This window comes from Pinus tabuliformis, chromosome 9 (genome assembly GCF_031772625.1).
Source record: "Pinus tabuliformis cultivar Carrire ecotype Pingquan chromosome 9, CPIR1, whole genome shotgun sequence".
Classification (NCBI taxonomy): domain Eukaryota; kingdom Viridiplantae; phylum Streptophyta; class Pinopsida; order Pinales; family Pinaceae; genus Pinus; species Pinus tabuliformis.
The window spans coordinates 937,054,004-937,070,159 of NC_142307.1; the positions used below are offsets into that span (position 1 = coordinate 937,054,004).

The window sequence follows — 16,156 nt, forward strand, 5'->3', positions numbered from 1 at the left end:
CTATAGTTGCCTTCAATGCCCTTCCAAGTTCCCGGCACTCGCAATGCCTGCTACTATCCTTTTGGGCAACTCGCTCTACCTTTTGGATGTCCTTCACCTGAATCTGGCACATGCACTGTTGACCCTTAATTCACATTGGCTGGACTAACAAGTCTGCTACAACCTTCTGTAGCCAGAAATTTCAGTCTCCTTTCCTGCACTAGAAAACAGAAAACTCTGAGAATTTTTGGAAATTCCCTCTTTGGTGTGCTTTTCCCTTCCTTCCTTGCACATATATGCAACACTAAACCTTGTTGCAAATCCTATGCGCCTAGATCTACTCTGCAAATTGACTGATCTGGTCATTGGAATTACTTCTTGGCAATACCACTACTTGTAGCCCCAAATTTGAAGCAATATCGAACGTTCCTCCTCCGGGATCTGGAAACTGATGATCCTGCTACTCGGTAAAACACATCCCTGGCTTGGCTTGCACAAATCTGAATTTCGTGCTTCAGATCATCCTCCGAAACTACACAAGCTCACTTCCTTTTGCCTCTGAGCCTCATATCTTATCAAGTACGCTCTGATACCATGTGAAAAATCCATGATTGTAATAAACTAGAGAGTATTCTTTTAACCGATACAATCTATTTGTCTTTTGTTAATTAATTTAACAACAAATAACGAATAGCTCACTACTGCAATCTTCACCAAATCAAATATGTCGCGGAAATAAAACAAGAATTGAGAAATAGATGCACACACACATATTAACACAATTATTTTGGACTAACGTCACCAAAAAAACCCTGAAGGGAAAACCGATGCAGTAGATGAGGGTTTGTTTTATTATTCTTCAACAAAATTAGAGAGTACAATGATTTGCTGGCCACAAACTGACAAAGCTTTGAAGATTTTTCTAGTGTTGCGAAAATCGCTATATTATTGTCAAATCGTGATTTTTTGAGTTTGGTGATATTATCGCCCGATTTTTATGCTAATTTTTTTCTCAAAAAATCGCAAAAAAATCGCGATTTTTTGGGGAAAAAAATATTTTTTTCTCCGATTTTTTTATAAGGAGGAGGAGGTGACACAACCTACCCAGGCTACCCCTGTCACCAGTAGAGGACGTGGTCTACCTCCTGTAGCTCCTAGTTCTTCAGCTTCTAGAACACAACAAAGTCCACTCCCAACTCCACCTGCATCTACATCTAGAGGAAAAGGGAAAGCTATTGCATTTTCTTGCAAGAGGGGCAAAGGAAATCAGTGGTATTAGAATTTAGTTATTTGGTTCATTTCATTGTATATTTCATTATGCCTCATGATATGAGATACATTATTATATTTTTTGTTGATATTTTGAGGCTGAGTTGGGACTCAGGAGTTAGGACTTACTATTCAGGACATGATTAACTGTTATGTGTGATGTAGCACTAGAAATGATATTACACATCTTATATATTAGTTCTTTTATCATATTTATGTGTCAATGTATTTATTTTATGTTGTAGATGCTTTAGATATTAAAAAAATTGAAAAAAAATGAATATTTTTGTATTTTACGATTTTTTCCCGATTTTTACTGATTTTTCTCGATTTTTTCCCTCGCCGATAATATCCTGATAACGATAACTGCAACATTGGTTTTTTCTCTAGCACTCCAATTGGCAGATCAACCTGGACACTCGTTGTTTCCCTTGCAAAATCAAACTCAACCTCCATCAATTACGCCCACAAAAAAACACTGCTTGTTGGAAACATGCACTGGTTGACTAGATCTCGAGCTAACTGATCCTGCACTCCTGTGGTGATCTTGCACTCGCACTAGGAAAACTCACTCTACCTTCCATAACTAATTCCCGACAACTGGAAAACAATTTGCTGTCTAGATCTGCACATTGGAGAATTCGTACCAACTAATACGTCTTCCTGCAAATGAATTTGACCCTCTCTTTGAGTCAGGAAATCTCTGTGGAAATCTCCCCTGACAATCGTCTCTATGTCTTCTGTCGAAATCCTTTCACGAATGCTTCCCTGGCCCAAACTCCATCCCCTCTAAATACTGTGTACTGGATAATTCACATTGCCTTGCTCTATTTCTCCACAACCGATGCTCTTTATCCCTTCTCCTAGCCCCTTCGAACCGCTTTATAATCTCTCGTTGAGTCCTTCAATGACCACGATTTAATCTCCATTGACGGCTAAGATCAATTAGACTTCATCCAATAGAAGTCTCTAGAGCAATCTCAAACATCCTTGATTAATTCACTTTAATTTACCACTTTTCCTAAGTTGGACTTCGGAAATATTTTAATTACGACAAATTAAATTAAGGTGTTTCCCAAGCATATCTCACAAAACCTTTTATGGGTTTTGGAGATCTCGTGTTCCTTATCCTCTTAGCATCGTTTGAGACTAGAACCCCTGTCTGATGCTACTCCAAACCATCAAAACCTAACAATGTGAACTAGAATCAATTGATAAAGTGGTACCTGATATCAATATGCTTGGAGCGGTCACGAAACACAAGATTTTCAGAAAGACGAATCCCATTTTGGTTGTCGCAGTAGATCATGGTGGAATCCGACACATGCCTAAACAACTCACTAAAGAGCTTCCTCAACCAAACAACTTCACAAGAGGCCATACTAGCAGCGATGTATTCGGCCTCAGCGGTGCTTAAAGCAACCGATTTTTGCTACCTGCTCATCCAGGATATCGAAGCAGAACCTAGTGAGAAGCAACATACTGATGTGCTCTTACGATCTGCCACACTGCCAACCCAGTGAACATCAGAATAACCATGGAGCCTCAAATTCCTGACAGTGTGTCTCAGTCCATGGGTGATTGTGCCCTGGAGATATCTCAAGAGATTCTTGGTAGCAATCCAATGTATGTGATGAGGCTCAACCATGAATTGACTCAATGTATTCACTGCAAAGCATATATCCAGAAGAGGGTTCACCAAGAACATCAGGGCCCTTATGAGTTGATGAGACTCAGAAGGATTTCCCAAGTCGGGCCCAACAACACTTCCGCATAACTTCTTGAAGTTAAGTTCCATTGGAGTAGTCACAGACTTACAATCCATCATCCCAAATCTTTCAAATAACTTCACAATGTATTTTCCTTGAGAAAGGAAAATCTCACCTGGCTTTTAGCAGACCTCCAAGCCTAGGAAGTAGTGCATTAGTCCTAGGTCCTTCATCTTGAATTCGGAAACCAACTCCCTCTTGCATTGATAAATAAGAGGGTCAACACATGTTAGAAAAAGATCGTCCACATAAAGTACCAAGATGAGAGGTCTATCATTTTCAACCTTGAAGTAAAGGTTCGGATCAACTTCACTTCTTGTAAAACCCAACTTCATCAGATAGCTATCGATCCTCTCATACCCAGCCGAGAGAGCTTGCTTCAACCCATAGAGGGCTTTCTTCAAGCTGCATACATGTGTCTTTCGATCTAGAACTTCGATCCCCTTTGGTTGCTCTATATAGACTTCCTCCTTAAGTGAACCATGAAAGAAGGCGGTCTTGACATCCATTTGATGTAATTACATCCTTGAGAGGCAACAAGGGCAATGATGGAACAGATGGTGGTATATCAGGCAACTGGTGCAAATATCTCATCATAGTCCACACCTTCCTTTTGAGAGAAGCCTCGAGTAACAAACCTGGCCTTGAACTTTTCAACACTTCCATCAGCTCCATGCGTGATCTTGTAGAGCCATTTTGAGGTGACAATAGATTTCTCCTTGGGTCTAGTGACCACATCCTAGAAATCATTCTTCATAATTGACTCATACTCTTCGTTCATAGCATCCTTCCAAACTTGGTGCTTCACAACCTCTTTGAATGTGCAAAGCTCAGTTTGAACAATGGTGCTCATGGCAACTAAGTATCCTTGGTACCTATTCGGTGTCTTACTTTCACGAAATGTCCCCCTTGGTGCAATATGTCTCTCGACATCTTTGAGAGTTTCCCTAAGCCACGAGGGTCTCCTTTTTGAGGAGGAAAACTCATGGGGAGGTGGATAAATGGGATCCATTGGTCCTTCAACATCGGGCATCAGCTCATCTGTGGTTCTCCATGATTTCTTGTATCTGTTTCTTTGTCCTTACTTGGAATATGAAGGTTCCTAATCCTCCCCATGGCAACATCTTCATCAAAGGTGACATCATGACTTATATCCACTTCTCTTTGACCGGGCACATAGATTCTAATATGCCTTTGAAGTTTCCCTATAGCCCATAAATGCCCCTTTCTTCCCAGATGCATCCAATTTGCTTCTCTTTTCTTTTGGCACATGAAAATACACGGGGCTACCAAAAATTCTAAAGTGAGAAACATCGGATTTCTTATTGGTGAAAACTTCTTCGGGAGTTTTGGAGTCCAATGCTTGATGAGGACATCAATTTTAAACATACATGACAGTGTTGGTAGCCTCTCCCCATAGGAACTTCGAAAGGCCTTGATCATGAAGCATGGCACGAGTGGGTTCTTAATAGAACGATTCTTCCTTTTAGCAACACCATTTTGTCAGGAGTTTATGCTTTAGTAGTCTCTTAATCCCAACTTATCTACAATAGTCATTGAACTCATTTGATTCATATTCGATTCCATTATTGGTCCTCAATATTTTGATCTTCTTCATTGTTTGATTTTCAACCAAGGCTTTAAAAGAGCGGAACCATGTGAACACTTCGTCCTTCTTCTTCAAGAAATAAATCCAAGTTTTGCGAGAGAAGTCATCCACAAAGATGGCATAATATAAATTTCCTCCCAAAGATGTCACAAGCAACATACCAGATAGATCATAATGAACCAATTGCAAAATGTTTGTAGTCTTGCTATCACTTGAGGGGAATGGTTTCCTTGTATGTTTTCTTTCGGCAAATCCCCGACAAACACCTTCATGTCCTATTTTAAATTCGAGCAAACCTGTCACCATCTTCCTTACATCAGGTAGAGCCTTATAATGTAGATGAGCAAACTTTCGGTGTGATAATTCGGATTGAAGAGATGTGTCGCAAGACATAGTTGCCAATGGACTTCCTCCAACTTGATATAGGTATCAAACCTGAATCCAATAGTAAATGCTTCTTTGAAATTTCTTTTCCAAACATGTACCTTTTCATCGATGAATGCCACCTTGAATCCTTTGTCCTCCATTGTCGAGATAGATACGAGGTTCTTCTTTAGATCAGGTACATATAATACTTCTTGTAGATGAATGGTGTTACCTTTATTCAATTGAAGAGTAACATTCCCAACTCCTTTCACGAGATAGGTGGCATTGTCTCCAAGAATGATTTCCAAATTTGTATCCTTTTCTATCAGATTTGAAAGAGTTTCCTTATACCCAGTGAAGTCCCTTGAGGCACCACTATCAATCAACCAATTTCCCAAGGTATCCAGAGGAGAGGCAGTAGAGAGGGCATACATAAGATAAAATTCTTTTTGCTTGTTATATATTGATCCAAAATGGATCCTAAAAACCCTCTTAAGTCTTCAATACTTAAGAACTATTGCAGAAGATAAACATTCAAGAATGGCGGAAAACACTATCGGGAGAGAAACATGAAGAAATGGTGAGACCAGAGCCTATCAGAGGCTAAAACAACATTGCATAGGAGCCGTCGGATCTGGCCGATCAACAGTCCAGATCCGATCAACATATCGCAATCAGAGGTGGCAAGCAGAGTCTATCGGAGGCTACCATATGAAAGTTGCGACAATGATCAGCGCGAGTCAACGAGGACCGTCGATCAAGCGCGCAGATCGACGGCCCAGGTTAACTCGCAATATCGCATCGACAAAATACAAGGGAGCGCTTACCAAAGGCCCGGGGACTATGCGATATGCGATTGCGATATATCGCATCGCAATATTGCATCGGAGCGATACAAAGGAGCGGGGCCGATACAAATGCGACTTGCGATAGCCGGACCTGACGGGGTTATGGATGAAATTTAATATATTTTGAGTTCCGGTAAAAGGGTTTTTCTATGTATTTCGCATTTTCGTTAAATAAACGAAATACAAAGGAAATGCGCCCAATGCGATAAAGCCGGACCCAAAAGGGTTTATAAATGCAACTGTATATTATTTGAAGTCCGCCATAAAGCCATTTGTTGGAATTTTCAGTGTTTTAATGTATTTCGCAAATACAAAGGAAACCATGGTACATGGGCACTTGCGACTTGCGATAACGATCAAAGGCGGACCTGATAGGAGTCTAGGGCGGATTCAATGATTTTGGAAGTCCGATAGAAAGAGTTTTTGCAGGTTTTTTAGAGTTTTTAGTGTATTTCTTTGTGTAAATAGAGAACGACTATTTTGGAGATTTCGAATGCGTCGATGGTCCCTTCTATTGCAGAACAGGTGGCCACCTTCCTTGAAGACGTTTAACAAATGATTGTTTAACGCTCAGAGGGGATTTGAGCAGACAGAGGCCGGGAGCCAGAGAGCCCGAAAAGGAAAACGAACAGACAAGTGTCGACTGGCTTAAAAGCCACTGAATGACAAAGACAGGGACAGGCAGTGCTGAGACAGAGAGAAAACAAAGACAGAGAGTGAGAGGGAGAGTTTGTGTACTCAGAAAGACTTGGGGGATCCAAGTAAAGCCCTGTTGTTTTATTCCTGTTGTGTTGAGACTCAATTGGAGCTCACATTTGTAAAAACTTTGCACTTGAAGACATAATAGAGAGGTCACCACTGAAAGCTGGACCAAGAGACGTAGCCCAAGAGTTTTGGGTGAACTCCTTGATTATTTGATGTGTTATGTGTGTTTGTTTATTATGTTTCTCTAACTGCTCATTGTCTATATTATTCGCAATCTTTTTGATCCGTTGCATTAAGTGATATAGGCAAATCCTGCACATGAGTCTGTAATACCTTAATATTAGTCTAAGATCTCATTTTCAGATCATCTACAACATTAGATTCATCGTACCTGGAGTTTCTTGATCTTTTGGGAGGTCGACCATTTCCAAGTTGAGTAGCGGGAGCATTCGTTTTTCCTTTGTTGTTGAACCTGCCATTTCTTTGATTGTTGTTGCCCCTGAAATTGTTGTGGTTGTGGTTGTCATCATCCCGAGGTGTATCCCTTCTATTAGGACACTGCCTAGCATAGTGGCCAAACTTGTTACAATGAAGCATTTACCCTTTCTTCCATATTTTATTCCCGGTCTTCCTTGACATTGCTTCTTTGAACCTGCATTGTTCTTCCTTTTGGCATGAGCGAAGAATGTAGTAGGAACATTCCTATTTGAAGGCATGTCTCCCTCTATCATCCTTGTTTATACTTGAGTACGTCTAGTCAACAATTCATCAGAACCTAGAATTCGGTCATTGTTGAGGATAGTAGTGTTGAACTGTTAAATTTGGTATGTTCTTATGCTTAAGAGCAATGTACTTCAAATTTCTTATTAGCCCAATATCAATTTCCAGATTAGCAATCACATAAGCATGATAGTAAAATGCAGATAGAACATAAACATAAACAGTAGAAGACAAGCCAAGACAAGAGGACACAAGATGTGGCACTAGCCAGAGACAAACGCCAATGTGGGGAAACCCTTGATCAATTCTTCTTATATTCTTCAATAATTCATCAGAGAGAGAGAGATAGTACAAATATACAATTATGATATTTTATGACAGCTACAAAAAACCCTAACCAGAAAAGTCAAAGCTGGTCAAACAGGTCAGATTTGACCTCCAATAAGCTTGGTCATCAACCCAAACAACTCGGCCTCCAACAGCGAGGAGAAGCAACCCTAAATTAGTCCGAAAATCACTGTGAAACTTCAGTCAACTACAGTCAGCGCTAATGCTGGTCAACGCAGGGACAAGGAGGGGTCCAGAATGCTGTCTAGAACTGTGGCCTGCTTAGGAGAGGCATCCGAACCCAATCCACACTCAAGGAGAGAAGACATTGTCCAAAAATGCAGTCAAAACCCTTCTGCAACTTCGGTCAACCTTAGTCAACGCTACTCTAATAGAAATCAGAATTTGGCCTTCCACACATGTGAGAGAGACAGCGCCAGAAATACGTACCTAAACAATAGAGAGAAGGATGAGATGAGATGATGAAATGAAGCCATGAGGTCTTCTCTTTTTATAGCAACGTTGAGGTTAAGGTGGGGGTGAAAAATAATTAATTTGTTTGCTGGCCGACCTTGACAAATTGTTAAGAATATAAACAAATTCATATCTCCATAAATACATGTCGGAATCAAATGATCCTTGGATCAATCCTACACCTCTCAGAGAGAGGAATCCAAGAAAAATATCAGCTGTCCCAAATAAGGTGACCCACATGGAGTTTGGCCCTAGTTGCCAATTTTAACATGAACACATGCCATTCACGAGGGAGACCTCCAAGGGCAATGAGAGTGAGCTCCCTGTCAGCAATAATTTCTCCAATTGAAAGAAGATCATCTTTTATTTCGATAATCCTCATGAAGTAGGATTGGATATCTTCTCCTCTTCCCTTCTTTATGTCGGTCAACTTATTTTTGAGAAAGAGGACTTGGTTTGCATTGCTAGCTTTGAACATGCCAACCAACTTGTCATATATCTCCTTAGATGTGTTCAAATTGGAGATGTATGCAACTAAATGATTATGAATAGAATCCCTGATGATCTTCTTGGCTTTGACTTCACCTTTCTTGTACTTTTTCTTAGCGGCAACCAAGGCATTTGAAGGAGGTTCAATAATCTTTCCCTGCACATAGTCCATAAAATCATGCTCTTCCAAAGTCAAATCAAGATACATCTTCCATGCATGATAATCAGACTTATCATGGAGCTTGTCATCAAGTTTGAAGTAAGATGAGGAGGCCATTGAATCTTGTCCTTGTCCAACAAATCTCATTGATTGCTGTTCTCACTCTTGCTTGGGCTTTGTCTTCACCTCAGCTTTGATCCCATGTTAATTTTAGATAACAATGGTATGTTCTATGCTGAAGAGCAATTTACTTCAAGTTTTCTTATTAGCCCAATATCAGTTTTCACATTAGCAATCACATTAACATTGATAGTAAATGTAGATATAACATAAACAAGAAGAAAAAGACATTTCAAGACAAGAGGAGACAATATTTGGCGGATGCCAGGGAAAACCCTTTGATCAAATCTTCTTATTATTCTTCAAACGTTCAGCAAAGAGAGAGAGAGTACAATATACAAAATTCACTTGCCCAAACACTGTCAAAATAGTCTAGTAAATTGCAGTCAACAGGATGCGCTAACAAGAAAGTCAACACTAGTCAAACCAACAGAAATTCTCCTCCAATTGAGCTCGGTCAAACCCAGTCAACTCAACCTTCAAAAATAGTCCAAATCAACCCAAAATAGTTCGGTATTTCTTGGTCAAATTTGGTGAACGCTACGGTCAAACTTGCTACAGTCAACGCTGGTCAAACAACCTAGAAAATCTCAGTTTCTATACCAAAATATGCGGCTTGCCCAAATAGAGATATTCCCACAAAAACACAGTCAAACAAAGTCAAACACTGCTTGGTCAATGCTGGTCAAAACTGGCTGCAACTCGGTCAACGCAGAGAACGGAAATCTCAGCCAACCGTTCACAAGTGTGTAGAAGAATATGATACCTTGTAATTTGTACGACCCAATCAGATGAAGAGAGAGAAAGATGTTGGAGTGATGAGTGACCAAATGAGGAAAATGACTCCTCTATATATACACAATGTTGAAGGTGAAGAGACACGTCTGTTGGGCTTCATGAGCGTACATTAGACTTCTAGCCGACCTTGACAATTTGTCCATAGAAGAAATAAATTTTTAATTCCATTTATATTTGTCAGAATGAGATGATCTTTAGATCAATCTTACACCTCTGGAAAAGAGGAATCCAATAAAAATATCATCTCCATCATGTGAGTTGTCCAAGGTGGAGTTTGGCCCTAGTTGCCAATTTTAATAGTAGAGGACATGCAACTTCTCTTTGTTTGGTGAGTGTTACTTCACAAACTACCACTTCAAAGTTAATGTCCGAAAGAGCATTGCTAGCCTATGGACAACTTTGGGGGGTTATCCAATATCACCATAACAACCTACTCACACTTTGAAGGTTTGCTCTTCTCCAACTCAAGGAGGGATTCCCTAAAAGAGAATTACTAAAGATTAGTACAATGAGGCTCAAGGTGATTATAAAATCTTTCTTGGGTAAAACATATTTTTTAGGAAGAGATTTAATAAAAAGTGTGATGGAGGATGAAGACTAGTGTCAAGCCCATTGGGTAAGTGAAGTCAAGAATCAACTACTAATGGCACCAACTAAGAGATCGAGAGTGAATGCAGAATCTATAACAAATCATTCTTGTTGTCCACCAATTGCAGAGAATTAATTATGAATATATGAGTAAGGAGTAATTCCAAATATGTAAGGAAGGTTGTGTTTGTTAAAGGTCGTGTAAATATGTGGATAGCTCAAATTAAGCAGAGTCACTCACAAAGGTTTAGAGGGAGATAAACAACACATGAGCTCTTTTACTTTAAGGAACAATCTTCTTGATTAGTAATAGTGTTACCTATATTTTCAACCGTTATACATCTGATGCAAGTAATTTCCAGCCATAGTCTTAAACAATTGGAGAGAGCACACCTTTTTATAGGTTGTAGCTCTATCTCCTCAATAACAAAGAGGTATCTGTTTTCATAGATTGATTAGTTCTACAAGGAGTTACAATAAAATATCCTTCTTAACAACTTTGCTAAAAGTAATGTTAGGTTGTTGAGATTCTCTTTGTCATTGAGAAGAATCAATAAAATATCTATGAAAAACAATATAATAATGCTCCTATGTAACCAACTCCACGAGACAAGTCAACAATGAATAAAATAGTGAATTTGGTTGAGCAACAACTTCCAAGAATAACAATAAAATGTGGGATGCATACTCAATGGTTGACCATGTAACCACCTCTAAGAAATGAATTCATGCACTTGTGTGCCCTTCAAGAAGGATCTCCCATGTGTGAGAAAATGTGACAAGTGTGGATGAATTAATGTTTTGATCCCAATAAAATAGTATGATGTCCTCGATAAATGTGTAACAAACAACTTAAAACTCAAATGGTGAAACCAACGCAATAACATTCTTTTACATGTGTAACAACATTGCACTTGTGTGCAAAGGTGTCAATCAATATTAATATAACCTTTGAGCAACCTTTGAAACATGTTCGTGATTATCCACTTTGACAAGGTGAATAATATGATACTCCTTGAGTAGGGGTGCAACCTAGAGAAGTGTGCCAAAGTGGTTAGATCCATGTGCACACCTTCATGAATCCTCTAGAGTCCATATTTCATAACCAACTCATCTTAAAAAAATGTGCAAAAGTGTTTAATTTCATAAATAATCTTCAAGTGATGAGCCAAAACCATCAATTGATTTGTAAAACTGTGTGTTGATTTTCCTAAACCATGTACAAAATAGGGTGACCAAGAGAAAGGGGGATTGTTTCACATGCATGATAGCTCAAAGGTCTTAGGCCTTTCACAACTTTGAAAGATAGAAAAGTTCTTTCTTCAATATGTAATCATCCTTTTAAGTTTGACAAAGTCAACTCCTCCAAATAGTAATAATATTTTTTCCAAGGTGGTTAAAACTTAAAACTCCTCAAAACTTGTGCGGGTGGATAGATCCAATGAGTATAAATCTTCTCTACTCCTTTTAAATTTGACGAAATCAACTCGATGAATTTCAAGACCAAGGGGATGGTCCCTCGTGTTAAGTAAATAATGTGACCCACCTAAACATTTGTGCATGAAGGTGAATGCTCTATCTAGTGGTTAATATTCATGTTTTACATCATAATACACTTATCCAAGCGTAAACACAACAAATATGAGCCAAGACGCTCACACTAAGAGCCTCCAATCACAAGATAGTGATCATTGAAATGTACGTAACCATGTGAAAAAAGATAACTATGTGTAGGGCTTCACAAGAGAGCAATGTTGACTCGCCAAAGGTGCAAACCATAGGTACTAAGACATTCAAAGTGCTAGGGCATCCCACCATGGAAAAGCAAGCTTTAATTTATACAATGAGGGCTATAAAAAGGTTCCCTTTTAATCACTACACCAAGCAACGATTATTAACACTTGGAACTTTGAGAGAGCTTAAATTAATGGGTTCCTACTCCATGCTATGCATCAAGGGTTAAACAAATGTTGTAATGCCAAGAAAAACACTTCTTGAAACTCCAAACATGTCATCAATGTTTAAGAAAGGGAACTCACTACATCATCAATATATCAACCATTAGGATCATGCAAACTCATCAATCAAAACACGATGAGGATATCTCATCCAACACCTTCTAGTCAATTGCCAAAGCATCAACTCAGAAAAAATAAAATAGCAATATCCTTAAGCCAAAGCACACATATATCTTCAGTCCATTAAATGATCTAGCAATGTCATCTTGTGAACCTTGTGACAAAAAATAACAAGTGTTATGATGAAAATCACAAGTGCAAGTCTCATCCAATATGAGGGGTAAGAGAAACTTGGCTTAGCGGAAGATTGAACATGACACATGGTCTCTAGTTGGATATGATGCATTGTATGTTGTTCTTTGTGAACATTAAAAGTGTGTGTGTGGGGGGGGGTGTTGAAATATGAAATCGATTAGGTTTTGTGTGCGTGTGGGGAACACATGCATTGGTTATCCCTTTAATAGATGTAATGTAGGAAAAATACAACCAACAACCATAGAGTCATTTCACTCTTTCCCTTTGTGGTTGTTTTTTCCATTTTTGTTTAGCTCTGACAAATATAGTTACTATCCATTTATTGATAATATTATAATAGCCATTCGTAACCCATTTCACAAAGAGTTTGCCAAGAATTCTTGAACTGATAGATAATAATAAATTCATAACACATTTTTTCCATCATTAACAATCCTATCATGAGTGATAAATGAAAACTAATAATGTCACTCAAATGTGTTAGATATCTGAAAGCTATTGATTTGAATCATTTATCTTAGACAATTTTTGAGTAAAAAGTAATGGAGCAATTGTGGAGTTTTTGTTTTTGTGGAGTCTTAGTATATGTGTTTGAAGTCCTAGACCATGCACATTTTATGTTAGTTTGTGTTTAGTTTGTCTCCCCCATTTAGGTATTATTGAATGACAAATTATGATGGTTAGTTTAACGATTTAGCTTTCCATTTTTCTGCATTGTGGACAATGAACAATTATTCTTTTTGTACTATTTGAATTATTTTGTCTTCCTATATGTGAATTCACTCTTTGGTAAAAACAATTCATGCAATTTATTGCTATTGTGGATCCATGTGTCTTACATGTTTTAATGATGCAAATTTGTTTTGTTTGTAGGGTTTGCAAACTTGTTTGGTTGCCTTGCTCTCCAGGTATGCTTTGATTACTTTGTAGGGTTATTAAACTTAATGGTCAATTTGTTTTAGTGATGTAATTGATATGTGTTATAAATTTTGCATTTACTAACTTTAAAGTGTATAGTGAAATAGAGTATATTGGCAGGGAAATCATAATGCTCACTGACCATAACTTCATTCGTAAATCCAATGAAGTAACACATGAAGTATACTTCTCAATAAACAAGTTACATGTAATTAGTGGACTAGACAAGTGATGATAACCTTTTCTCAAGTTTGTGAGGTGTATCTTAGGTGTAGGTTTATTGGTTTAAGGGAATCATGGTACACAGATGTACAATTTCCACATTGCTAGTTATGGGATCACTCCTTAGGGATAGATTCTAGAGGAAACCTAGTTTTAAAAGTTGTATATGGGCTTGTTTTTCATTGGTGTGAACATTGATGCCAATGAAGGTTAGCCACCAATTATCTTGAAATTCAAGGGAAACAATATGGATTTACTAATATGTTCAATATACAGGACAATATCATGAACAAACCTTCAAGACCATTGTGACCATGATAGGACATTCATGTCATGATGGCTTTCAAGTTGAGTAATGGTAGTTTGTAGGACAATGCAACTATGCTACCTAGATAGTGGTATTTTCTAGAAGCTTTGTAGGCAATCCAGGCTTATTAGAGGCTCATCATTACAATTCATTAGTACAAGATCTTAAATCATCCACCATTGTGAGGTGGCCAATGCATTTTGATAATGTAATACCCATTTTTGATCCCTAGTTCAATATTGTTATGTAGATGATGAATGGCTATAAGTTGGCAAGTGAAAATTGTAGTTGAACATTGAATAATAATAAAATATGTCACTAGTTGCATAGGACACAATGAATGGAGGCTATGTCTTCACAAGATGGGAAAAACAAGGGGGTTTAAGTAGGCAAAGGAAAAGGACCTTAGTGGGTTTCAACCTAAAGTCTTGTAAGACCTAATTATGTCCCTTGATTATTAGGTAATTACATTTTAATTAAGCCTAGGGAATTAATGCATGAAGGAGATATATGCCTTCTCCGTACCATGCAACTAAAATCCTTATGTTTGCCATGCAAGCAAACTAATGTGTCGATGTTTAGCTTCGATGGTTTTAGAGGGGAGTTTGAAGGGGATTTCCATTCCATTATCAGAGAATTAAGCCTATTATAAAATGAGAATTCACCCAACACTCTATCCTTCGTTTGGGGAATATTAGTAAATGGGAATTCACCCAACACTCTGTCCTTCGTTTGGGGAATTAGGGAAATTGTACTTGAGTGTGCTGTGTATACTAAATTTGAATTATGAAAGCTATGATTGCAAATTAAGTGGAAATTGTGGCTATACAAAGTGGTAATTGTTATTAATGAGGGAATTAGCTACAACTGATAATTCCTTGGAATCCCATTAATGAGATTCCCTAGCTAGCTTGGATTGGAGTTGTGGAGGGTGTTGAAAAATGTAACTAGGTTTGGTCTTCATAAAAATATTTGAGTCACAATGAAATGTATTTATCAAAAGAATGAAAAAAATATTTATTATTATTATTATTATGACTTATTAAAGCATGATTTTCATGCTCGGGTCATCATGTTTTAGGTCAAAGTACCCATTGAGGACTTTTAGGATTTATTCTGAGTCATTAGAGTCATTGTACTTTAAAGGAGACCCTTCTTGGGCTTTCAAATCATGTAAAAAGAATTAGTTTTGAGTCAAAAATGAATTTAGCCTCCTCCAAACCAAGTTGGCCTCAAGAAGATCAAGTCAGCATCAAGAAGGGTAATTCGACCTCATTATAAGGCTATATATACAAGGCACTTTGAATTCATTTGGGGCATCTCACTCTCTCACATATAGTTCGATATCTGACGTTGGAAGCTGGGAAGTGCTAAGTTGGAAAAGAGCTGGAAGGAGAGATGGAAAGGAGTGCGAGTTTTTGGAAGAAGATAAAAGACACAAAAATCTAAATTTTGGGCCAACTCTCTCTCACTTTTGAGGTGTATCAAGGGAGATAGAAGTTTTTCTAGTCTAGTCGAAGCTATTGCTACTGCTGCTATTGGGTCGAAGCTGTTGCTACTGCTGCTACTGGGTCGAAGCTGCTACTACATGTTGATGCTGCTAGGTCGAAGTTGCTTTTGAAGGGTTATCATCTGCAAGAAGGATTGAGGGCTGGCTTGGTGTGGAGGAAGTCTTTGTTTGATTCAAGGAGTCTTGGATTATCCTGAGAAACTATTGAAGGAAGAATTGTTGATTGGGTTTTCCCCTAGATAGGGGTTTTGCCCCAACTGTCTGCCTACATCTGTTGTCCTTGTGTTATTGTTTTGGTAATTGCTTGATGAACTAAAAGATAAAAGAAGAACATTAAGATAAAAGAATTACAAGTAATTATCTATATAAGAAAATATTTCTGCCTTTCTGATTTTCTAACATGGTATCAGAGCCAAGGAGAAGGAGGAAAAAGGTAGTTTTGAGTATCTACTGGAAGGAATCTAAAGGATTGATCAAGAGATCATATAAGGGGCTCTTATAAGAGAAGAAGCTCACTATCTTCAAGGACAATGTTGAACACAATAAAGAGTGAGAAATTGGAAGGAGCATCAAACTATAAATCTTGGAAGAAGAGAATTGACCTCATCCTTGAAAAGAACAAGGTCTTGGATTTGGTCAAAGGAAAGGTGAAGAGACCTACCAAAGAATCCAATGATTAAGATAAGGTAAAGTATAGAGAATTAG

The 16,156-nt window shown here is 38.1% G+C and overlaps 1 protein-coding gene across 2 annotated transcripts in view; it reads left to right on the plus strand.

Annotated features, from left to right (window-relative positions):
* SPPL2 (SIGNAL PEPTIDE PEPTIDASE-LIKE 2) overlaps window positions 1-16,156 on the plus strand; it is a 170,874-nt gene that overhangs the window by 79,745 nt on the left and 74,973 nt on the right. For both annotated transcript variants that reach the window (XM_089446161.1, XM_089446162.1), the window contains exon 7: window positions 13,368-13,402. In XM_089446161.1, coding sequence (XP_089302287.1) covers window positions 13,368-13,402 — 35 coding nt within the window. The remainder of the gene's footprint in view (window positions 1-13,367; window positions 13,403-16,156) is intronic.